We start from the raw sequence: 25,963 nt of genomic DNA on the forward strand, positions 1-25,963 counted from the left end.
AATCAAATATATATATATATATATATAAAAAAAAATTAAAAAAGCATATACATCAAGGACTCGGTTTTAGAGCTAATGGATGTATGCAGCATTATGATCCAATTATTATTGATCTAAATCTGAAGATTGCAAAGGCAATGACATGTTAGTAAAAAAAGGAGATTGTGGCAGCCGGACTAGTAAACCAATGAATCATTGTTATCTAAATACGTAAACATTTAAGAATATGTGAAGTTCCCAAGGAAGTTTGATTATCCACTGCAATACTTGCTAAAATGTCCATGTAGGAAACATAGAGCTCCATATATGAGATTAAGATTGAATGTTTAGTGCACTTTAGATAGCATGGGTTCGAGATGATTGATACAAAACATACTACAAACCCACCCTTTATGTAAAAAAGTCAACCATCTGGAAACAGTAAAACATCTCATAATTTACTTTAAACGTTTAAAGAAGGCGCGTTTTTTGACTTTTAAACTATTTTATATAACCCAAGTTTTATTTCTACAGAAGGGCTTTGGGATAGCATTATGATGGGTACACAAATATAATTAATTATTGAAGTAAAAATGTATGATCTATTTTCAGAAATGTATGTGAGATTTTGCATTGAGACTTAAGAAACAAATGGAAATATATATGAAAACTGAATATACGGAATGTAGGGATTATCATCATAAAAATCTTCTTCGACATTAGTCTTTAGCATAGTCCAGCCACGTTTGCAAAAGAACTTCATAAAAACAATGTACAAGTGATAAGATTTGATATTCGACAACAGCATGACAGTACTAAACTTAGATTAATTAAAGACAGAACATATATTCAAATTCTTAAAATAGAATATAAAAATACAGCTATGCAAAATCTCATCAATAATTCATGTAACAATGAAGATTGCCCAGGCTTAAAGCGCAGGGTAGTCTGGATTCTATTAAAGACAATCAAAGCTATCAATCACTCTATTAGCTATCTGCGAAACAGGCTTAAAATAGAAAGCCTTAAATGGGGATTCATTAGACCAGTCAGCTGATTTCATGATATCTTGTAAAGCTACCCCTGCTACAAATGCTCTAGACGCCATCGATACCCCTCGCTGAGTGCGTGCCAAACTGGGATAAATCAATACCTGCCCAGTGCATTACTTCTCTTACCCATCTTGTAATGGTGTCTGTCGCAACTGTATGGAAAGGCTTCCTGCGTGCAATTAATAGATGGGTGGCCCCTCTATGCCTCACTTCTGCTGTGGCTATCTCATAGTCTTTAATAGATTGCACTACGCACAGCTTAGCATTATTTGCAAAGTATGGATAAGAAATAATCGTTGAGTCAGATTTAGTTCTGTTTGCCATGTTAAAGGCTTTGCCTTCTGGGTAGAAAATCTTCCTGTCTATCTCCAGTGCCTTCCCGTCTGAGACTCTCCTACATGTCATCAGGCATAAAAGCATGGCTAGTTTTCCTGACAATTGGGATCGCGACAGGTCCTTGTTGTCAGGCCAGGCCAAAAATAGTTGAAATACTACTTGCACGTTCTAGAGCACAGAATATTTGGGCTCGGGGGGGTTTACGCATTCTCAATCTTTTCAGAAGGCGCAGTACATCTGGGTGCTCCATATCGGCTTCCCTTCCACCTTGTCGTGGCCCGCCGATATCGCTGATCTGCACACCCCTATCGTTCTGTAGGCGCAGCCTTCACTAAACCTCTGAGCTAAAAAGTTCAGCATGTACACTACAGGGGCCGAAACGGAATTAACACTGAAGCTTGCGCAGTAGGTGGTCCAGCGCCTCCAAGCGGCACCATAGCTCCTGATGGTGGAAGGCGCCCAGAATACCGTTGGCAGCGATCTGCGAAATGCCTGGCAACTGCCATCGTTGCCTGAAACCCTGCAAGCCATCAGGCGCAGGGTGCCCTCCACTACGAGCGGGTGAGACTGGCCGTTCGGTTCCCGAAGAATGTCCTCCCTGTGAGGAAGCACTCTCGGGAAATCCATAGAAAGTTCCACCACTACTGGAAACCACGGCTGGGACTTCCACATCGGAACTACGAGCACTAGCTCTGACTGCTAACTCCGCACTTTCGCTAACACTCTCGTCAGCATGACGAACGGAGGGAACGCGTAGTGAACCGCTCCCGTCCACTGTTGCAGGAACGCATCCGTCCCTGCTGCCTCTGGGTCTATGCTCCAACTGAAGAACTTGGAGGTCCGGGCTTTGACCCTGATATGATATGATATGATATGGCATTTGTAACGCGCCTATACACAAGGGTTTCAAGTGTTTCAAGGCGCAAAGTAAATAGGTCGATATCCATGGGTCCCCAGACTTGTTGAATCTGACCGAAGATGCACGGGAGTAGCCTCCAGTCCCTGGAGTCTACCAGATATCGCAAATTCCAGTCCGCCACTAAGTTTTGAGCGCCTGGTAAGTACTCTGCTGACACGGATATCTGCTGTCGCAGACAATGATGCCAAAAATCCTTTGCTAACTCCGCCAACATCCTCGAAGACGTTCCTCCCAGTTTGTTTATATAGCAAACAGCAGAGATGTTGTCCATCTTGAGAAGGACGCAACAGTTGGCTCGGTTTCTGGTAAATGCTCGTACGGTGAAAGACCCTGCCAGAAGTTCCAAACAGGTTATGTAGAACTGGAGCTTCTCCTTGGACCACTTCCCTCCTGTTTCTAGTCTTCCGCACCATGCTCCCCAGCCCAGTTCTGCTGCCGTCCGACTCTATTACTAAGTCTGGGGTGTCTCTGAAGATTGCCCTGCCGTTTCAGGCTTCCATGTTTTGCAGCCACCAATGCAGCTCTGTAATAGCTTCCTGATCTAGGGTAACAAACTGGTGATAGACTAGTCCTCCCCTGAGATGTCTGAGCTTCAATCTCTGAAGAGCTCTGTAGTGTAATGGCCCCGGAAAAATTGCCTGAATCGAGGCCGCGAGAAAGGCCACTATCCGCGCTAGATTGCGAAGAGAAATAACCTTTTTCGCTATCCCTGCCCTCAGCTCCTTCTTTATCATTCTTATCAACTGTGCTGGCAAATCCAGAGTGGCCTTTTTGGGTTCTATAACGAACCCTAGGAACTCTAGTCTGGGAGGGTCGAAGGTCTGACTTTTCTGCGTTTATGACGAAGCCGAGGGAGTACACTAGGTTGCATACCCATGTGGCCTGATCCTGTAGCTGAGCTGCGCTCTGTCCTAATAGGAGGATATCGTCTAGATAAATTATTATCCTTATACCTCTCTCGCGAATGGCCGCTGCCACTGGGCGCCTCATTTTGATGAAGGCCCATGGGGCAGACGCCAGGCCAAAGGAGAGACATGTGAACCTCCAGACCTTCATGCCCCACTTGAAACTGAGATACTTTCGATGCTCTGCCACTATCGGGATAGTCAAGTATGCATCTTATAGGTCTAGTCGGACGAACCAATCCCCCGTCCTGAGTAGGTCTCAAAGAAGGTGTATGCCCTCCATCTTGAAGTGTCTGTATACAACCCATTCGTTCAGACTCTTAAGATTTCTCAATGGTCTAACCTTCTCCCCTCTGTGGACAAGGAACATGTTGCTTATGAAACCTGGATCCTCCTGCAATTCCTGTTCTATTGCCCCTTTGACTGCTAGACTGCGCAATTCGCTGAAGAGTAGCGCTTGCTCGCTTTGCGGCATGAACATCAAGGCTGGTTCCTGCGCTTGGGAGGGGGTACCTATAATTTCTACACGCATGCCTGATACTGCTTGTAATACCCATGCATTGCTGGATAATTCGCTCCATACTTGCTAAAATCAGATCGTCCTGCCCCCCACTTTGGAGGTTGACGCCATTGTACTTACCCCCTGGCACGTTATGCTGTCTGTAGGCTCCTCTCCCCATCCTGTTTCTGGGGAAACATGCTCTATCTGGGAAGAAGTTATCCTGCTGGCGATTTTTCCAGTATTGGGCACTTGGTCCTTGGGGTCTTCTTTGTGTGCTAAAACAAACAACCACCCGACCCCTCAGCCGTCCGGTCCCGCCCAATCTGTAGATTTAGGATGCTTTATCGCCTCTGGGTCAAACATGTCTCTTAGACCCTCTTCATCTGGAGGCTGCTTCGATACCCCGGGTTGTTGAGGGGTTCCTCCTCCTCCCCGCTTTCGTCGTCCAGAGCATATCCGGCATCCTATTCTTCCCCTGTATTGTACACCCCTGGGGCAGGGTGTCGAGAGCCTGGCTAAAAAGGCTTCCTTCAGCCTGCTCACTGGGCCGACTGGCTCTTGGGGTCCCAGGTCTAACCTGTATGGATGGCTCAGGGGCGTCATAGAGTTTTTACTTTTCCGAGCCTTCTCACTGCCCTGTTGGTCAACCCCTGATTCGGGGTGTCGTGCTGAGGTTTCCTCGCCAGGGCTGAGCGCCCTCCTCTTCCTGGACTTTTCCTGTTCGGCCTTTTGTTTGTTCAGCATGGCTTCCAATTGGTCTAGCCTCTGTGTCAAGGGTAAAACTCCTTCAGACACAGCCTGTGATAATGAGTCCCCCAGGATTCTTTTAAAACTGAGGGAGAGGTTCTGATCCTCTCCTGTGGGTTCCTCTGCCCATTCATCTGAGCTCCACTCAGGGGATGTGCTTCTTGACCCTCTGGGCTGTTCATAATGTGCCATAATACAAAGGTGTTGTGGAACCTCAGCTTTGATCTGCCCATGAGATGTCTGGATAGGGAGCTGCAGATATCCTTACTATCTCTCTTCTTATTCTTATATCAATAGTTTGCGCCGTGCCGTTACAACACTCGCACTCGTGTGGTAGCGGTTCGTATGAACGTGATGGCTGCTGGGGCGTGACTGCTGTGAAAATTGCTCCCACGGGGTCCTAATGCCCTGCTGGGAGAAAACACTCATGGAGCTTATCAGTATAAGGAGGCGGTGCCGGCTGCCCTGCGTGAGCGTGTTCGCCTGTGGCTCCAGCCCCGGCTCCTGAGGTGTAAGTCAAACGAAAATGAACGCTGCGGAAAAGAATGGGACGCCGCTGGAGCGAGCGAAACAAACATTTGCTCTCACGTGTATATGCTAATGCTTCTGAGGTAAAGTAAACCTGTAGCGTATATCTAAATGGGCATTAACACGCCGAAGGCTCTATGAAATATAAACACGGGTGCGTTGGGGCTTGAATAATATAAATGCGTGCGCGTTCGCACCCTATAACATTTGTATCCCTCAAATAGAGAGCAAATACGGCAGTATCATGTCATCTTAACGTTACAAAAAAAGTACTTATCTTGTTGGAGCAGCAACAAAGAAAGAGGAGTTGAGCTTCTAAGGGGTCTCTCTTTTAGGTATGATCAGAGCCTGATTGGGCAAAGTGGACAGACCAGGACTACTCAAGCCCAGAGGATTATAGGGACTAGTAGTTTATGAAGACATTTTCCTTCAGTTTTAGAGCTATGCTACCCCCTGTTTGTGTTTGACCTCCAGAGGACCTGGGAGGAAACAAAAGATGTGTTATCAAGTTTTAAAGAAAGAAAAAATGTTTAAAGTTGAATTGCTGTGGGATTAGTAATAAAGAAGTAAAGCATAATAGTTGCCTCCTGTCTCGACACAGAATAGGACAAGATTGTTATCATTCATCTCATTTCCACTTCACTTGCGTTAGCTACAATATACTGTATAGTTCTTGATCTCTTGATCTAGGCATAATGAATAAGTTTAGCAACGTAATGAACTACGTTGAAATCAGTTGTAGCTTTGCAAGCTTTATTGCATCTTCCAAGCGACAAATATGGGAATTTCTGAATAACAGGTACAAGTACGATTATGGTTACGCCATGAACTTGTGAACTTTGCCACCTTTAATGTGTTCAATCTAAACTCAATATATAAGGCGCGTGCATATGTAGATAATGTCTAGATAAGCCTCAAGCCTGGTCCCTGCTTGGCGTCCAAATACAGGGACCCAAAGCTAAATGAGTAACAGGACTCTATTGTCCTGCCCCAAGATAAGGAGTGAGCAGCTTCCATTACATCACATTTACGATAAATTGAATAGCGCCAGATGCTGCTTGATATGAGCGACCCACGGAAGGGACCGTCCGCTTACACTTCAAATAACATATTTAGGAGCTTCCCTATACTTCCCCAATTCGGGAGTTGCCCAACATCTGACCCAGTACAAAACTGGTCTAAAGGCCACTTGATCGATTATTGGCCAGATATCACACTCCAAGTACAATGAGGCATCTGGAATATTCCCATATTTCTGCACTGTAAAGTGATGATGGCAATAATTGGATATTATATATCTTTATCGCAGGGGTCTCTACCCCCCACCCCTCTCATGCCGAGCATAACATTTCCTCACCCCTCCACAATTTCTTTCCAGAGTAGATGATGATTTGGAGAATTGGGCCGACCAAAAACCACTTTCAGAAAAAAACTCCCAAATAATTATAAAAGGAAAACTGCTCCAGCATTTGACCATCCACCTTGATCTTTAATTTTGAATTTTTGCCAGATTTCGGTCTGAACACAATACCCTTTGTTTTACGCTTGTTGAGCTCAAGACTCAGCTGTTTCCATTTGTTGATAAAACAACTTGAAGTATAGTTCAGAATCATAGGAGTAGTGGAGAGAAGTACTGCATCATCAGCAAAATATAATGCTGGGAATACATCACCCCCCAGTTTAGGAGAGTCAAAAGAGTATCTAGAGCAATTATTCACTAATTCAGTGATGAGATCATTAATATGTATGCAGAATAGCAGCGGGACAAGGTCACTCCCCTTCCCAAATCGAATGATGCCATTGTCTCGCCTGCTAGGCCCCAATGCACAAGGAACAAGTTACTTACCTGTAACTGTTGTTCTCCAGCATGGGTCTGGCATGGATTCACATGCTCATGAATATTCCCCGTCGTCAGGCTGGGAATCCTCGGTAAAGAAAAAACCAGTATCAGTTTCGTTTCTGATCTGTCTTTCGTAGTAGTAACCAATCACTGATCTCTGCGTCATACTGACCACAGCCAATGACTCTACCTAAGCCCCGCCTCTGGCAGCCATCTTCAGATTTGGTAGCCCGTGAAGTGGCAGTATGACCAAGTGAAGAGCCGCAGAGGGGTAGGCGGGAGGGTTCGCATGTGAATCCATGCCAGACCCATGCTGGAGAACAACAGTTACAGGTAAGTAACTTGTTCCTTCTCCAGCATGGGGTCTGGCATGGATTCACATGCTCATGAATAAAGAATACATAGCAGTACACACATGCACAACCACGGGAGGTGGCAAAGGCTCAACATTAAGCATTACATCAAACTCAACATTAAGCAAATCTTACCTCCTCACCAGGCTCACCTTAGGCGAACAGGTTGCGCAGCACTGCTTGGCCGACCCTGGACTCCTCCCTGGAATCCCGATCGCGCAGTAGAATTTCGTGAAGGTGTGCGTCGACCTCCACGTAGCAGCCCTGCAGATGTCCAGCAAGGGCACACCAGATAGGAACGCCGTGGTAGATGCGATCGCTCTGGTGGAATGGGCTCTCGGACGGCCCGGCAGCGGTCGGTTTGCCAACCGATGACAGTACATGATACAGCCGGAGAGCCATCTGGAAATGGAAGCCTTCGAGAGAGCCTTCCCCTGATTGACAGGTCCAAAGTTCACAAAGAGTTGTGACGTCTTCCGAAAACACTTCGTGCGGTCCACGTAGAACTTCAGCGCTCTGGCCACATCCAGCGAGTGCAAAGTCCTTTCAGCCGGCGACGAAGGCGACAGGAAGAAAACAGGCAACACCAAGGGTTCGTTGAGGTGGAAGTCCGACGGCACCTTGGGCATGAAGGAGGGGTGCGTCCTGAGCACTACCCTCGTGTCGTGAAAAGTCAAGTACGGGAGCTTGCAGGAAAGGGCCTGGATCTCTCCCACCCGTCGTGCGGAGGTGATGGCCACAAGAAACGCTGTTTTCCACGACAAGAACTTCAACGGAGCCGAGTGCAGAGGCTCGAACGGAGGTCCCATGAGCTTGGTCAGCACCACGTTGAGCTCCCACGCCGGGGCTGGAGCCTTCACCGGCGGGAACGATCTTAACAGTCCCTTCATGAACTCTTTCACCAGACGATGAGACCACAAAGACGTCCGTCCCGTGGTTCTGGTGTATCGGGAGATCGCAGCAAGATGAATCTTGATGGACGCGTGCGCCAGTCCAGCTTTGGCCAGCGTCAGTAGGTACGGCAGTACTTGGGGAGCCGTAATCCGTAGAGGGTTAATCTTCTGTGCGTGGCACCAGACAGAGAACCTCTTCCATTTGTGTCCGTAGCATTTAAGAGTTGAGGACGCCCTGGCCTTTGCAAGAACCTCTCTGCAGTCGGCCGGTATGTCGTATCCTCCAAACTCTAACGCTGCAGGAGCCAGGCCTGCAAGTTCAGCGACTTTGGGTCGTGATGGAGGATGGCGCCTCCTTCCCTGGAGAGAAGATCCGCGTCCACTGGCAGCTTGATTGACGGGGACGCTGACAAGTCCAGAATGTCCGGGAACCATATCTGCCTCGGCCACACAGGTGCGACGAGGATCATCCTGCACCGTGACCTCTTGAGCTGGTTGATGAGCCGGATCAGCAATGGCAATGGAGGGAACGCGTATAGAAACAGGCCCTCCCAGGGGAATGAGAAAGCATCGCCCATGCTCCTCGGCTGGGGAAACCTGCTGGCGAACCTCCGGCACTTGGAGTTCGTCGCCGTCGCGAACAGGTCGATCTGGGGTGTGCCCCACCGTCGGAAGAGGCGGTCCACTAGATCCTGTCGTAGTTCCCACTCGTGGCACGAGCGCAGCTCCCTGCTGAGTGAGTCGGCGATGGTGTTTTTTATCCCTGCCAGATGAAACGACACCAGAAACATCCCTTGGGCGACGGCCCAATGCCACAGATCCTGCGCCTCCCTGGACAGGGCTGGGGACCTGGTTCCGCCCTGTTTCCTGATGTAGAACATGGTGGTGGTGTTGTCGGTGAAGATCCTCACCACCTTGCCCTTGAGGGACGGAAGGAAGGACCTGAGGGCCCAAAACACTGCACGGAGCTCCAGGACGTTGATATGGAGGGACTTCTCCGTCGGGAGCCAAAGGCCTCTCGCGTGCAGATTTTCGGTGTGCGCTCCCCACCCTTCCAGGGAGGCATCCGTGGTCACTGTCTCCTGGTGGCCGGGGGTCTGGAAGTCCATGCCCGCCGTCAGATGCGCGCGGGTGCCCCACCACCGGATCGCTCGTCGGAAACTCTCGTCGAGTGTGATCCTCTCCTCGAAGCTGCCCGTCGTCTGGATCCAGCGCGCGTCCAAGAACTCCTGCAACGGGCGCATCCGGAGTCTGCACAGGGGGATGAGGTAAATACAAGAAGACATCATTTCGAGGAGGGACTTGATGGACCTCACTCTGGCCGCGTCCGCAACCAGCATCCGCTGCACCTTGCCCAAAATGGCCCTCGTCCTTTCCTCCGACGGAGAGGCCAGAAGCGACACCGTGTCGAGCTTCGCTCCCAGAAACAGTGCGTTTTGCGCGGGCACCAGGTGGGACTTGGCGTAGTTTATGGAGAATCCCAGGTCCGTGAGAAGTTGGACGGTCCTTGCCGTGTGTTCCACAGCGAGCTCCTTCGTCTTCGCTCGGATGAGCCAGTCGTCCAGGTAGGGGTAGACGTGGATCCCCTCTCGGCGCAGCTGCGCCGCCACCGGTGCGAGGCACTTGGTGAACACCCTGGGTGCCGACCTCAGTCCGAAGGGAAGGGCTCTGAACTGATAGTGACACCCTTGGACCACGAACCTGAGAAACTTTCGGTGTCCCTTTAGGATGGGAATATGGAAGTAGGCATCCTCCAAATCCAACGACAACAGGAAATCGCCCTCCTCCAGCTGACCCAGGACGTGTTGGAGGGTGACCATCCGGAACTTCTGTGCCTTGATGAATTTGTTCAGTCGTCGTAGGTCCAGGATGGGACGCCATCCTCCCGTCTTCTTCTTCACGAGGAAGTATCTTGAGTAAACTCCGGAGCCCCGAAGCCTCTTTGGGACGAGCTCGATGGCGCCCTTCTTGAGCATCGCCTTTACCTCCAAGAGAAGTTGAGGGACGTGATGATCTTTCCTGGCCACAGGGGGGACGCGCGGGCACCTCTTTAGAAACTCGAGCGCGTGACCCTGGGCTAGGGCGTCCAGCACCCAACGGTCGGTGGAGATGGACTCCCACACGCTGACGAAGCTCGCCAGCCGGCCTCCCACCGGGGTGCTTCGGTGGGGGCCCGACCCCACGGCCGGTTCAGTCCTGCTTCGACGAGGCTTTGCCGCCTTGACCTCCTTGGCGACGACGGCGGGGTCCGTCTGACTTGCCTCGTCCCCTGTAAGCTTCCTGCGATGACGAACGGGCCGCTTGACGGTAGGTGGAAAATCCGCCGCCGGAAACTTTGGAGGCACCCTGTTTGCCTCCGCCGCTCCGAAAGGGCGGCCGCCGTTGCTGGAGAACCCCAAGAGCCCGGGCCGTCTCCGTGTCTGCCTTGATGGCTTGAAGGGAATCGTCCACTGTTTTCCCAAACAGGTTGTTTCCGTCAAATGGCATGTCCAAGACTCTGGTCTGCACGTCCTGACGGAAGTCAGTAGCCTTGAGCCATCCACGTCGCCTAAGGCACACGCCGTTGCCCAACTGGCGAAATCCAGTGTCAGCGATGTCTGTCGCAATCGTAATGGCGTGGTCCGACGCCACCTCTCCTTCCTGCAAGATCTCTAGGGCATCCGCCCTCTTGTCGTCCGGTAGGAAGTCCAGCAGGGGGGCCAGTTTGTACCACAACTCCCTGTCGTAGCGGGCTACGATAGAAAAGGCGTTGGCCGCCTTAATCGTCATCGCTGCAGACGAGATGACCCTGCGTCCCATCGTATCCAATTTCTTTACCTCGCCGTCCGGCGGGGAGGTCGACGTAGAGGCCGCGCCCCCCCCGCTTTCTTCCTGGCCGCCGCGGAGACGACCGAGTCCGGGGTCGGCTGTGCCCGAAGGAACAAGGGGGCCGCGTCCGGGACCCGGCACTTCTTCTCGTACCGATCCCTTCTAGCCGGCGTCGTGGATGGGTTCTTGAGGAGGGCGAGGCCCTCATCCCAAATGTCGTCCAGTAGAGGTACGGAGAGGACCGTCTTCCTCTTGGCCTCGCGCCGTTGATAAAGGAAACCTTCCTTCTTCTTCTCTTCCGGGCAGAGCTGGAAAAGCTTGGATGCCCTGGCGATCATGGAGTGAAACGATCCAATCTCGTCGGGCGGGGAAGCCCGGGTGGGAGGTGACGACGACAGATCCTCGTCGTAAACCTCGTCGTCCGTAAGCATCGCGGCCGTGTCAGTCCCCGTATCATCCCCACGAGTCGTGGACGGGGAGGAGGGCTGAACAGGGCGCGATGGCTGAAAAGGAGGTGGAGGATGAATCCTTGTTCTCTTAGGGGGAGGGCTCCCAGAAGGGCCTGGCTCCGGGTCCCCCGTCGGGAGCGGTTCCTCTGCTGGTGGTAATGGCAGTCTCGTCCTTATCTCCAAGCATAAGGACTGTATAGCCAACAAAATGGCCGCCGAGTTGTCTTGCGGCACTGGTTGAGGGGAGTCCGACGGGCGGTCAGGGGCCCCGTCGGCAACCTCGACGTTATCGTCGTCTCCTACGTCGGGGTCCCTCCCGACGGGCTGGTCTTCTTCCACGCCAACGCTGTGGCTTAAGACTTCGATTAGCTCTTCCTCAGAGGTTGAGGCCGAATCCACGATGACCTCCTGCCCCCCCTTTTTCTTCTCCGTCGGAGGTTTCACGGGGGTCCTGTCGATGGGCATAAAAGAGGACTCCCTCTGCGGTGGCAGGGAGACTCTGAGCCCCGAGGTCGCCACCACTGGTGTAGCCTCCACAGGCTGAGCCAGGGCCGCCGCGACTGTCTCGATAGAGGCCTTGGCCGGATGGATTAAGGCTTTCACCACCTTAGGTGCGCTCACCGCCTTCTCCTTGGGGGGAGGGTCACTGCCTCGCTCTCCCTCCGATGGGGCCTTTGAGCTCGACCGGGGCCTCTCCAGGAGCTTCGCCGGGTGCTCGGCCTTCCTCTTACCCGAACCAGAGCGTTGGCTCGTGGTTGATGGTGCCGGGGAGGATGCGCCCTGCCTGGCGCCCGTAGAGCCCGACCGTTCGGCGCTCCCGGTGCCAGCGGTCTCGCGGTGCTTGGCCTTGTGTTGGACCCCCGTCGCCGGGGCGTCCTCAAAGGTCTTAGAAGACCGCTCGGATTTCTTCTTCTTCTCGCCTGACGGCTCTTCACTTCCAGCCAGTTGGCGAGACGTTGATGGCGGTCCTTCATGGTCCGCTCCGACATATTGCCGCAAAACGCACAGTCCTTCTCCACGTGCGTCTTGTCTTCATGTAGGCAGTAAAGACAAAAGGAGTGTTCGTCCTCCTTAAAGACATTCTGAAGCTGGCATCCAGGGCAGACCCTGAACAGCTTTCCGGGCGTCGAGCTTCCCTTCTCCTGGGCCATGTCCGAGATGGGCCTGAGAAACTTCTGGAGTCCTCCAAAAGCGTGGCTCGACGAAATCTTCACCCTTGAGGGGCGTAGACGAATCCGACACGGGTCCCCGTTGATCGGATGAAGAAACGGTGGAGCTTGAGGCTCTTTTGACTGAAAAAATCGAAGTTTTTGAGAAAAAAACATGAAAAATAGCACTAACGCTCGAGAGCAATAGCACGAGGATCCCAACACTTGAACGTGCGGTAAAAATCTGAAGATGGCTGCCAGAGGCGGGGCTTAGGTAGAGGGCAGTCATTGGCTGTGGTCAGTATGACGCAGAGATCAGTGATTGGTTACTACTACGAAAGACAGATCAGAAACGAAACTGATACTGGTTTTTTCTTTACCGAGGATTCCCAGCCTGACGACGGGGAATATTCATGAGCATGTGAATCCATGCCAGACCCCATGCTGGAGAACTGTGTTACTGCTAGAATATAGCTGTTTAATGATCGTAATTAGATGGTTTGACGCCCCTCTCATTTCTAAAATGTGCCAAAGTAGATTTCTCGAGACTCCATCAAAGGCAGTCTTGAGATCTATGCAAACTGCATAGATCATAACTCCCTTTAAAACAGCATAATTCTGTAGAAGCAGAAAAAAGCAGAAGCACTGGTCCAAGGTGCCCAACCCTAGCTGAAACCCTGCCTGTAAATGATTGATGGGCCCACATGAGAAGATACACACACCTGGAGATGGTCCAAAATGATCTTGGAAATGATGTTCCTTGCCCCATCTAGCAGGGATATATTTGATTTGATTTATTTATTGTATTTAGTTCTAAAAGAAATTTTACACACAACAAAAGGATTTTAAAATGTCCATCAATAAAAGAAAACAGAAACATGTATTTACAATTTACAATTACACGTATATTTAGAGCTGAGATATTCCATGGATCGAGATATGTTTTAAAAATGCACTTTAAAATACACTTTGAAATTCACTGTAGTTAGACACGGACACTAGCTTAAACTGTTAGCCTGCGCTTATTCATCAAATTCATTCAAATAATTACAAAACATTTCCTTATCCAGGCCTCTACAAGCTACGCGTGTCTCAATGCTAAATTTATTTAATCTGAGAGTTTTAAAACAGTGTAGGATCTAAAAACTATCAATCTAAAATAAAAAAACAGGTTCATTATTCCGCACTATCAACTATTAAAAGTTTCAAGATTGCACGCCATAATCAATACAAAGCAATGTGAACACTTTCCGTTTCGGTGTTAAAACAATAGTTCCGGAAGGACTCATGTTTGATTGCATCAGGGTTATGGACATATTTGCCAAGGGTATTACCCAAATTGACCTTTTACAATTGACCATTTGCAAAATTGACCTAATTATAGTGGTCCTAATTGACCTTCTGCACAATTGGCCCTTATATTATTTTAGTTATTTTATATATGTATTGGGTTGGTTCTGGATTATAAATAATATAAGGGGATTGGGTGGGGGGTTGCGGGGTATTTTGGATTGGGTGGGAGGTTGCATATATGTCCTAATTGACCTTCTAAATTATGTCAATTCTCCCGAGGTCAATTGTGAAAAGGTCAATTAGAATACAACCTTGCCAAGAGTGGTCATATACACTGGGCCCCGTTGTTTACACATTCAGTGAATACATGCTTAGCGGTTTCAATGTTCCCTGGGATTTTACATATTTGACAGACCCTGTCAGTTGGGGCGGGGGAGTCCTAATATAGGAACCCTTAAACACCCGTAGTGGAAGTTGGTTAGTGCGTAGTCTAAGCATCACGTTACGCACTACCAGTTTGGGACACCGTAATAGGTAATTTTGTGTTTGAAGGTATCTGTGTGTGATGTTTGAAACATATTTATAAGTGCTTAAGGTCAAATGATGTACATCATTGTTAAATTGTTACTCCAATCCCACTGCATCAATTTGTGTTTAAACATGCATTTCAAAGTAGCAAACCTGGTTCCACATGCAAAATCGGGATGCCAGTTAGTATAAATGTATGTTTTATTATTCAAGCAATTGAACTCTGTACCGCTATGCTCTAGATCTGGTCCTCTGGTACCTTCCGCTAAAGCTAGCATTTGGCTTTTGGGGTGTGAATTAGCGCTCTTTGCCAGGCCAACAGACTACTTCTAAGGGAGACAAGACCTAACTCCAACCTCAGGTGCTCAACCGGGGTCGAGGAGGGAAGTTTCAGTAGCCTTTTCAAGCAGTAGCCTTCTAGATTATCCAACCAACTGAGGGACTGCATAATCAGGGCCTCCAGTCCATACAAGACCATGGGACAGAGAAACTGGATTATACTCTCCAATGAGAAGCCTGCCGTTTGCTTGGCAAATTGCTCAGTCAGTTGTGTCAAACGACGAGCTTTAGTCATTTTGGTCTTGTTTTTGTAAGGGTATTTCACGACGTAATCTAATTGCCACAAACAGGTGGTAAAGGTGGGGGGTCTGACCCTCTTAGAGGCTATCAGCATTACCTTTGTCTTCTCCATATTGATGGTTAGATCACTGTCTACTGCATATGAGACTAGCGTATCAAACATTATCCTGGCTTTCCACGAAAGGTGTGATTGAACATTACCAGGTCATCCACGTAGAGCATGCATGGTAATGGCTGTCCACAAATTCTGGGACAGCAGCTGATGACCGAGGAGAAGCAAGGAGGAAGGTCCGCCATGTGTAAGTTATAAAACAGGGGGGCCAATGAAGATTGTCCAGGCTTACAGCTCAGGCAATCTTGATTCTATTAAAGACAGGGAGGCGAGCATTATGCTTTACTTCTTTATTACTGTTCCCACAGCAATTCAAAGAAAAACTTTATATATACGGATTTATTTATTTATTTTTAACTTTGTAACATTCTGTTCCTTCCAGGGTCTCCTGGAAGTGTAGGCATCCAAACATAAGGTTAACACAGTTTGAAAAAATGTCCATAACTTATCAAAACCTGAAAGAAAAATGTCTTTGGACTACCACTACCCATAGTCCTGTGGGTCCCCTGTAGTCCTGCATCCTCCTCCTTAACCAATCCAGGCTAACCTGCCCTTATAAAATGGTCTTGTCACCTTCCCTACTCCTCTTTCTTTGGCCGCTAATCTGTGCCTGAAAGTCTTTAACTGATAACTTGAAAACCATTGGAACCACAACTGCAACTGTGCATCTCTCCCGGTGGATATTTGGCTGTACTCAAGACATCTTCTGATCTTCCCCTGCAATCAATAGAGACATGATCATAAGGGTGGGTCCTTACTTGACACATGGTCATTATACAACTCATGACTTAAGCCAGGACAATCTTCATTCTATGACAAGACGGAGGTGAGCATTATGCTTGTTTGCAATTTGAGAGACAGGCTTAAAATAGAAAGTCTTAAAGGTACATTCATTGGACCAATTGGCTGCTTTCATAATAGGAAACGCCTGCTGCAAATGTGCTGGATGCCATCGCGCCTCTCGCTGAATATGTGCCAAATTGTGCTAAATATACTCCAGCCCACTGCATCACTTCTCTGACCCATCTTGCTATGGTGGCTGTCGCTACTGCATGGAAGGGTTTCCTATGCGCAATTAATAGCTGTGTCACTCCTGCAGGCCTTAACGGTGCTGTAGCTTTCACATAATCCTTGATACACTGTGCTATGCATAACTTTGCGTTGTCTGGGAAGTACGGATACGAAATAACTGTTGAATCAGATTTAGTTCTATTTGTTACATTGAACGATACTCCATCCGGATAGAAAATGTTCTGATCTATCTCAAGGGCTTTGACATCTGATACTCTCCTACACGCTATGAGACATATAATCATAGCTAGTTTGCCTGATAATTGTGATCGTGAGAGATCTTTGTTCTCTGGCCAATCTGAGAATAACTGAAAAACTTTGCATATTTCCCAGAGAACCGAGTATTTGGGCTCGGGTGGCTTCCTTATCTTAATACCTCTCAATAGTCGGACTACGGCAGGGTGCTCGCCTATCGGATGACCCTCTAGTTTGCCATGTCCTGCTGAAATTGCGGACCTGTAGACTCCTAACGTTCTGTAGGCGCATCCATCTTCGAACCTTTGCGCTAAGAAATTTAGCATGTGCACTAGAGGGGCTGAAATGGGATGAACACCGATGGTCGCGCAGTACGACTCCCATTGTTCCCAAGCGGCACCATAGCTCCTAATGGTGGAAGGCACCCATGAGCATCTGATGCAATCTGCAGCGAGCTGCGAAATTTCTGGCAGCTCCCAACGTTGCCTGAAACCCGGCATGCCAGGAGGGTGAGTGAGCCCTCCGCTATGAGCGGGTGAAACTGGCCGTCGGGGTTCTGTAGAATGTTCGTCCTATGAGGAATCACTCTCGGGAAATCTGTAGAAAGTTCTATCACTACTGTAAACCACGGCTGGGACTTCCACAATGGGATTATGAGCACTAGCTCCGCTTGCTCTCACCTCACTTTCGCTACTGTTCTCGTCAACATGACGGATGGGGGAAATGCATAGTGGCGAGCTCCTGACCACTGTTGCAAGAACACGTCCGTCCCTGTCGTCTCTGGGTCTATCCTCCAGCTGTAGAATTTGGGGAACTGGGTGTTGAGCCTGCTGGCGAACAAATCGAGATTTAAAGTACCCCACATTTGTCGGATGCGCTCGAAGACGCTCGGGAGCCGTCTCCAATAAGAAATAACTCTCTTTGCTAAAACTGTCCTCAGTTCCTTCCGAATCTCTCGAACTTTCCGAGCTGGTAGTTCTAGAGAGGCTCTTTTTGTGTCTATTATAAACCCCAGGAACTCTATCCGCTGTGCGGGATGCAGGTCCGACTTTTCCCCGTTGATGATGAAGCCGAGGGAGGTCACTAGGTTGCATACCCAGGTAGCTTGCTATCGAAGGAGCGCCACACTCTGTCCTAGAATCAGAATATCGTCTAGGTAGATAATCATTCTTATTCCCCTTTCCCGAATAGCTGCTGCTACGGATCTCATGAGCTTGGTAAACGCCCACGGGGCGGACGCTAGTCCGAAGGGAAGACATGTGAACCTCCACATCTCCGCGTTCCATTTGAACCGAAGATATTTTCTGTGATCATCTGCAATAGGGATCGTAAGATAGGCATCTTTGAGATCTAGGCAGACTAGCCAGTCTCCTGTCCTGAGTAGATCCCGTAGAAGGTGAATCCCCTCCCTCTTGAAGTGCCTGTACACCACCCATTTGTTCATGCCTTTCAGATTTATTACGGGCCTGACTGTCTTATCTGTGCACCAGGAACATATTGCTGATAAACCCTGGTTCGTTTCGCGTCTCTCGCTCTATCGCCCCTTTGCTTGCTAAGTTACATAACTCGCTGTGAAGCAGTGTTTCTTCGCTCTGCTCCTTGAGCATAGGGCTTGGTTCTAGCGCTTGAGAGGGGGTACCTATGAACTCTAAAGTCATGCCTGACACTGCTTGTAGGACCCACGCATCGCTGGATAAATTGCGCCATGCATGCAAAAAGTTGGCTGTCCTGCCCCCCACTTTGTGAGTTACATTCCCCTTACTCACCGGTTGGCGCGTTTTGGTGCCTGTAAGCTCCTCTTCCTCTCCTGTTTCTTGGAAAACGGCTTAGTGCCGGGAAGAAATTATCTTGTTGTCGTGTCTCCCAGTACTGGGACCTCGGCCCTTGGGGTCTCTTTGAGCGGCGAAGCAACTGGACGTCCGACTCCTTTGACATCCGGTCCTGGAAAAAACAGTACCGGGAAAGATTTTTCTGATGGAAGATTGGGCCTTCTCCAGGGCGGAGTACGTGCCCACAAACTGACTCATCTCTTTGGCGAACGCTTCTCCAAAAAGCATGCTTTTGCGCCTTCCCCTTCCTCGTACGAGGACAGGTCGCTCAATTTGCTGTCTATTTTCAACAGCACCCCGCGTCCCCTCTCTGATGAAAGGGCGCAATTCACGTTTCCCAGAAGGCAGACTGCACGCTGGGCCCAGTTGGCCAGTTCTTAGGGATCTGCTGGAGTGCCTGTATCTATAGCGCTTTCGGCTAAGTCCATAATGTTCGCCCAGGGGGCCGGAAAGGTCTAAAAGCTTATCTTGACACCCTCGCCAAGCTCTGTCAACTCCTTTTCTTCTGTCCTTGGCGGATTTCGTGACAAAAGTGACCATATTAGGGCCGAGATCTGGGGTTTCAGTGACTTTACCTGGCAACTCGGGCCCAGGGCATTCCGCTCTCATCTTTGACCTGATCTCTCAGTCGAGGGGTTTTCTTATGTGGAGGGTCATATATTGGGCCACCCTAGGTGATGGTACCCAGTCTGTAGATCTTGGATGCCAGATTGCCTCCGGATCGAACATATACCCCACATTCTCATCTTCTGGGATCTGTTCTATCGGCTGATGGGGGGGTACTTCTTCCTCCCCGCTTTCCTCATCTGGTGTGTAGCCAGCATCCACTTCTTCCCCCTCATTGTACACCCCTGGGGTCAGGGGTCGGGAACCTGGCACCGTTGACCTTTTTAAGAAGGCTTCCTTCAGCCTACTTACCGGGTCAACTGGCTCTTGGGGCATCAAACCTACCCCTTCTGGTTGGCTCAGGGGCATCCTAGAGTCTGTACTCTGCTGAGCCTTTTTACTGCCCTTGGGTTCAACCCTTTGGTTAGGGTGTCTTGCTGAGGTGCCCTCGCCAGGGCTGAGCGCCCTCTTCCTAGATCACTCTTGCTCTGCTTTTTTGCGAATTCAGAATAGCCTCTAGGTGGTACAGCCTCTGTGTAAGAGAGAGCACACCCTGTGCCACAGCTTGAGAGAGTGAGTCTCCCAGGACCATTTTAAAGCTCTGCGAGAGATCTTGTTCACTGTGCGTGGGTTCTTCCACCCATTCATCTGAACTCCATTCTGGGGTAGTAGACCTAGACCCCCTGGGCTCTGTAAACTGTGCCATAATCCTTAAGGGCTGGCTCCTCAGCTCTTTTATTAATATTTTTATTTTTTTATTTACGCCCAGTTAAACGTGCCTTTTATAAGACCTCTCCACTAGATATTTATCAAACCAGTCACTTAATAGTGTGTATTCTGCAGCTTCCCATATACAGATGGTCTGACTGCACCGATGCTTCTCACGCGCTCACCGGAGCGAAGTCAATATGCTGAAGCACTGAGGCGAAGAGCCTAGCTGCCGCAGTTATTTCCTTAGGTAATTGCTTTCGAATGCTGATTGTTCACGTTGCACTCCACCGCTCTCGAACTAATGAATGGAATAGTGGTTGAGCGTGCGCGATGCCTTCAGGGGCGCGATCAGCGCCTGCTGGCTCCCGCTGGGTCCTAGCTCCACCGAGCAGGCATCTGCAGGGCTATTATCTCATAGCGCGAGTAGGAGGAGGGGCCGGGAGCCTAACGCGAGTGCGTTGGCTCGCAGCTCTGGCCCCTTCCCTTCTTTCTCTCCTGAAAGTATGCGCTGAGTAGGGTACGGTCGCGGAGTGACAGCGCCTAAAAATGTTACTTCTTGAGGTAATGTTCTAAATCACGGCTTGACTACGCGCGCATGCGCAATGGATACATAATTTAATGTATCTAAAATGTTGAAGTAATGCGCAACGCTTCATACACTGTCTGACAAACAAGCTATTAACGTGAATGTCAAAGGTACTTATCTCTGGGGAATCAGCAACAAAGAAAGAGGAGTAGAGAAGGGGACAAGACCATCTTATAAGGGCAGGTTAGCCCAGATTGGTTACAGAGGAGGATGCAGGACTACAGGGCATCCAGAGGACTATGGGTAGTGGTAGTCCAAAGACATTTTTCTTTCAGGTTTTGGACATTTTTTCAAACTGTGTTAACCTCATGTTTGGATGGCTACACTTCCAGGAGACCCTGGAAGGAACAGAATGTTATAAAGTTAAAAAAAAAAAATATATATATATATATATATATAAATATATATATATGGGATACATTACTCACCGTAATCGTATTTCTGATGCTTGTATCTGCTTAGATTCACATGCTGTGCATAGGCCGACATCTAGTGGAAGCTGCGGAGTATTACAGTTTGTTTTTCGAAACTCGAAAATGGGCGTCGACACAGGCGTGCCAGTAATACTATCCCTAGTGTGACGTCCACTGTACCCAAGATCCCTCACGCGTCTAGGATCCTCAGATTGTATTTTTTCTGACATGAGGAAGCATGAGGAGTAGCGTGAGTACAGATAATCCAAGCAGATAGACAGAAAGGTAACACTACAAGCAATCATGCGCCTTCTCTCGGAGGGGAGGAAGGGTGGGTCGCATGTGAATCTAAGCAGATACAAGCATCAGAAATACGATTACGGTGAGTAATGTATCCCTTCTGAGGCTTGTGGAATCTGCTTAGATCACATGCTGTGCATAGATTAGCGAGCACTACCCGAAGAAGGAGGTGGGATGTGAGAAGGGTCATGAGCAAATAGGTGTCTTAGAACCGCTTGTCCCACTTGTGTATCTGTCTTGGAATGAGTGTCAATGCAGTAATGCTGAGTAAAAGTGTGAATAGAGCTCCAAGTAGCTGCTTTGCAAATGGTGTCGAGAGGAACATTTGCAATGAAAGCCAGAGTGGCCCCAATGCCTCTAGTAGAATGGGCCCTTGGCGTAAAAGGCAGAGTTTTTTCAGAAAGAGAGTAACACAGCTGTATACAGTTGATAATCCACTTCGAGATCGCGCCTTTAGAGACGCGATCCCCCTCTCTGCCTGTAGCTACGGAGACAAACAGTTGATCTGTTTTCCTTAGCGGTCTGGTTTTATTTACATAGTAGAGGACCGCCCTACGCACATCAAGGGTGTGTAGTTTCACCTCAGCCGAGCTTTGCGGGTTCTGGAAGAAAGCCGGAAGCTCGATGGACTGGTTTACATGGAACTTAGATATAAATTTAGGTGAGAACCTAGGGTGTGTGCGTAAAACCAGTTTGTCTTTGTGGATAGTAAAGAAAGGATCCTGCACTGACAGAGCCTGAATTTCACTAACCCTTCTTATAGAGGTAATGGCTACTAAGAAGGCCGTTTTATAAGTCAGGTGTTTGAGACTACTTTTATGCATGGGTTCGAAAGGGGGGCCCATGAGCTTAGCTAGCACCACATTGAGGTCCCATCCTGGCGGTGGGTTCGAAATAGGAGGGTGAAGTCTCTTTACTCCTTCCATGAAGGCTTTAACTACTGGTACTTTCCACCACGATACTCTGTTATGGGATGTGGTGTAAGCCGAGAGGGCTGCTAGGTGTACCTTCAGAGAGTTAAAAACCAAACCTGCGTCCAGCAGGTGGAGCATGTATGTTACAACGTTAGAAGGAGTGCAATCAACTGGGTTGATTTGTTTATTCTGGCACCAAATAACGAATCTCTTCCACTTGTTAAAGTAACAGTGCCTTGTGTTTGGTTTCCTGGATTCTTTTAGGATGTCCATACACCTCTGTGGTAAATTGAGATGCCCAAACTCTATGACCTCAGGAGCCATGCTGCCAGGTTCATTGAGTTGGGTTTCTGGTGCACTGTTTGACCTTGTTGCTGGGACAGAGGTTGTACCAGGCTGGGAGTTTGATGGGCTCGCACACCGCCATCCTGCGTAGGTGTGGAAACCATGGTTGTCTCGCCCACATGGGAGCAACTAGGATGAGAGTCATCGATTCTTTGTTCATCTTGTACACCACCTTCCTGATGAGAGGAGTTGGTGGAAAAGCGTACGCAAACATCCCTGACCAGTTCATCCACAGGGCGTTCCCTTGGGAGTCTGGCTGGGGGAACCTGGATGCAAATCCTAGGCATTGTTTGTTTTCGCTTGTGGCGAATAGGTCTATAGTGGGGAAACCCCACTGAGAGAAGAGATCTTCTACGATATCTCTGTGAAGGACCCATTCGTGTTCTTCTGGGAGGGAGTCTCTGCTTAGGGCATCCGCTAGGGAATTGAGCTCCCCTGGAACATGTTGTGATGATAGGAAGATGTTCCGTCTGAGTGCCCATATCCAGATTTTCTGGGCAAGCTTGGACAGATTTGGCGAACGAGTCCCTCCTTGTTTGTTCAGATAGAACATGGCTGTCGTGCTGTCCGTCCGGATCTGCACCGACAAGTTTAGCAGATGGGGCTCGAACGCCTGAAGCGCTCGGAATACTGCCAGAAGCTCTAGCAGGTTGATGTGGTTCTTGGCTACTGAGTGAGACCAGAGACCCTGAGCTGTGTGGTGGAGATGGTGAGCTCCCCACCCAGTTAGGCATGCATCTGTAGTTACCACTGCCTGTACTTCGGGATCGTAAAAGGGTTTTCCCCATGCGAGATTCTCTCTTGTCCAGCAGTGTAAGCTCTGTACGAGTGTTGGCGAAACGACCACTAGATCGTCCCACTGACCACTTGCCTGAGACCACTGTTTCGCCAACCATTCCTGCATGGGACGCATGCGCAGACGCGCGTGGGGGACGAGGTAAATGCATGACGCCATCATGCCCAGTAACCGCATTGCTTTGCGTACCGTTATTTGTTGACCTGACTGATAATGTGGAATTTGCAGTAGTATATTCCGAATTCTCTCTTCCGAAGGGAAGGTCAACCCTTTCTGAGTATCTAGGATTGCTCCTAGGAACTGTTTTGAGGTGCTTGGCACCAGACTTGACTTCTTCTCGTTGATAGAGAAGCCTAATTCGTGGAGGAGGTCGATAGTCCTCTGAATGTTTGACCTGCAAATTCCTGGGGTTTCCCCCGTTATGAGCCAGTCGTCCAGATAAGGGTACACTGGGATTGCCTCCCTGCGTAGGTGTGCAGCTGCCACCGCCAGTACCTTGGTCAATACCCTTGGTGCTGAAGCTATCCCAAAGGGCAGTACCTTGAATTGGTAGTGGCGACTGTCCACCTTGAAGCGCAAGTATTTTCTGTGCGCTGGGAGCATGGAAATATGAAAATAAGCATCTTTCATATCCAAGGTTGCCATGTAATCCCCCTTTTTTAGGAGGGGGATTACCTCTTGTAGCGTGGTCATACGGAATTTTTGGGGCTTGACATACTTGTTGGCAGGCCGTAAGTCCAATACTGGGCGCATTGTCAAATCTTTCTTTGGCACAAGGAAGTAAGTTGAATAGATACCCTTGTTTACCTGGTGTCCTGAGACGAGTTCTATCGCGTCCTTTTCTAGCAGAATGGCGATCTCCTCGAGAAGGATCTTCTGATGTTCTAAGGAGTGTATTCTTTGTCGTGGAGGGTGGTTCCGGGGACGCTGCAGTAATTCTATACAATATCCTGTGGACACTGTTGACAGCACCCATCTGTCTGAGGTGATCCCTTCCCAAGCCTGGGTGAAGTTGGAAATGCGTCCCCCTACTGGGGTTGCGTGAGAAGGGACCCTGAACTGAGCGTCACTGCTTTGGTGGAGGCGTGCCACCTCCCTTGTTGGGGCTGCCTCTGCCTCTTCCACGACCTCTCTTGTTACCCCTGCCGTAACTCTGGGTAGACTGCTGGTTGTTGTTCCATTGTGTACCCTGTCCTTGGGCATAGTTGCCTCTTTGTGAATTTTGGCCGCGTGGGCGACGAAAATTACTGTTCCCCCTCTGGTTAGGGGGTTTGTTGGTAAGCTGGCCAAGGGATTTGAGAGTCTCGTATTCGTCCTTGGCATTCTTAAGTGCGTCTTTGACCGCTTTCCCAAACAATAGATCGGGTTCCACCGGCTTGTCTATTAATGAAGCCTGGGTTTCTGTTTTGAACCCCGACTGCCGTAACCACGCATGTCTCTTGATAACAGTACCTTCTGCTATCAATCTTCCTGCGTTGTCCGCGGCGTCGAAAGTTGCTTTCAATATGCAACCAGACACGGCTCTCCCTTCTGCCGAGATCCGAGCCAACTGGCCCTTTAACGGTTCAGGAGCAGAGGCTATGAGCGCCGCGACCTCTTCCCATTGATGGCAGTTGTAACTTGCCAACAGGGTGGTGGAGTTTGCAATCCTTGCTTGGTAGGCGGACGTTGAGGCTACTTTCCTGCCAAACCCGTACAGTTTTTTGCTCTCCTTGTCGGGAGGAGCTTCTGACGACGATAAGGGTGTCCCAGCCCTCTTCCGAGTGTTGGTAACCACTAGGGAGTCGGGTTTAAGATGTCCTCTTATATAAAGAGGGTCAGACTGGGCTGCCCGAAAAAGTTTTTCGACTCTGGGGTTGACGGCTCTGGTGAGGTTAGGATTCACCAGGGATGGATCTATTCTACGTTGGATGGATTTAAGGATAGGGATGGTCTGAGCGACCGGCCTCCTCTCTCCCACCAACTCTTCTGCGAAGTCCCTTTCCTCCTGTACACCGTGGGTGTCGATGTGAAAATGTTCTGCTGCGCGAGCGAGAACTTCATTAAGGAGGGGCTGGTTATCAACTGGCGAGTCGGTAACTGGGGCTTCGCTCTCTACCGGGGAATCTACTCTGTAAATTTCCTGCTCATCTCCTACCTCCTCCAGGTCCTCATCATCCGCATAGTATTCAGTCCCGGTTTGTTCCTCTATAATTTCAAACTCCTGGTCCCCTTCAGGGAAAGGCTGTCCTTGGTATCTGGGGTGTGCAGTAGAGTATGGAGTAGAGTAAGGCTGCACCTCGAAGGGTTCAGGTCTTTCGAACCGGGCCTTTTTACTTAGGGGGATAGGATCAGAGGAGCCTGAGGGTGTGGCCCCTTGAGGGTCATACGAGAGGAAATGTTCAGGGTTTTTGTCATAAAAATCAGCTAAGGAAGACATCCTTGACATGACCCTGTCTATGTCTTCACTGGACCATTCTTTGGAACAGGGTATGACTTTAGTAGGCAACTTAGGGGACTTATCAAGGGTACCCTTGCTGGATGTTGATGTCCCAGTAGATTTGTGTTTGTCTGTCTGCTTAGGGTGGAAGGATGGTCTTACAGGAGTGGAAGGCTGTGCTTTCCGCTGTTTCCCCCCCTCCCCGTGCGTGGAAAAATGTTTTCCCTGCGCCTTGGAGGCCCCAGAGACTTTCGACGCCTGGCGTCGAGGGTCGGGAGAGGTATCTGTGTGTTTCGAGCGTGGGGCCTCGCTGGTGTTAACTGCGGCCTCGGTCTCCTGGAGCGCGGCCTGGGGGTGGAAGTCGTCTTCGTCTTCCGACGATCGAACTTCCGTTAATCTAGGGAGCGAGGCACTCTTGGCAAGAGTGGATGATTGCCTTGCGTCATGAGGCGATCTCGATCGAGAGCGCCCAGAGGACACCGAGTCGGACCGTTCTATCTGTGCCTCTTTCCGAGAAGTCGACGTCGTCGAGGTTCGGTTGGACTTAGTGTGCTTAGTGTGTGTAGGGTGTGTAGCGCTTGCGTCGCCGGGGGTCTTCCCCATAGCCGCCCTGCCGGACAACCTTCCGAGGTCGGGGACCTGCGCTCGGCAGTCTTTCGACACCGTAATGCCCTCGCCGTCCGAAAGTACGGCGTCGCTGCAATCGCTGAAGGCGCCCTCCGCTGCCATGGCCGCCTGCCTGGCGTGGTGGGCCCAACGCTTTGTCGAACGGTCCTTAAGTGTCTTAGGCTTAAACCTACTACACGC

The 25,963-nt window shown here is 49.6% G+C and overlaps 1 protein-coding gene across 1 annotated transcript in view; it reads right to left on the reverse strand.

Moving 5' to 3' along the window:
• Positions 1-403: 403 nt before the first annotated feature.
• LOC138504970 (uncharacterized) overlaps positions 404-25,963 on the reverse strand; it is a 45,718-nt gene continuing 20,158 nt past the window's right edge. Inside the window, exon 4 of the mRNA XM_069625344.1 lies at positions 404-411. Coding sequence (XP_069481445.1) covers positions 404-411 — 8 coding nt within the window. The remainder of the gene's footprint in view (positions 412-25,963) is intronic.

The sequence above is a fragment of the Ambystoma mexicanum genome, chromosome 11 (assembly GCF_040938575.1).
Source record: "Ambystoma mexicanum isolate Mex_15411 chromosome 11, UKY_AmexF1_1, whole genome shotgun sequence".
Lineage (NCBI taxonomy): Eukaryota > Metazoa > Chordata > Amphibia > Caudata > Ambystomatidae > Ambystoma > Ambystoma mexicanum.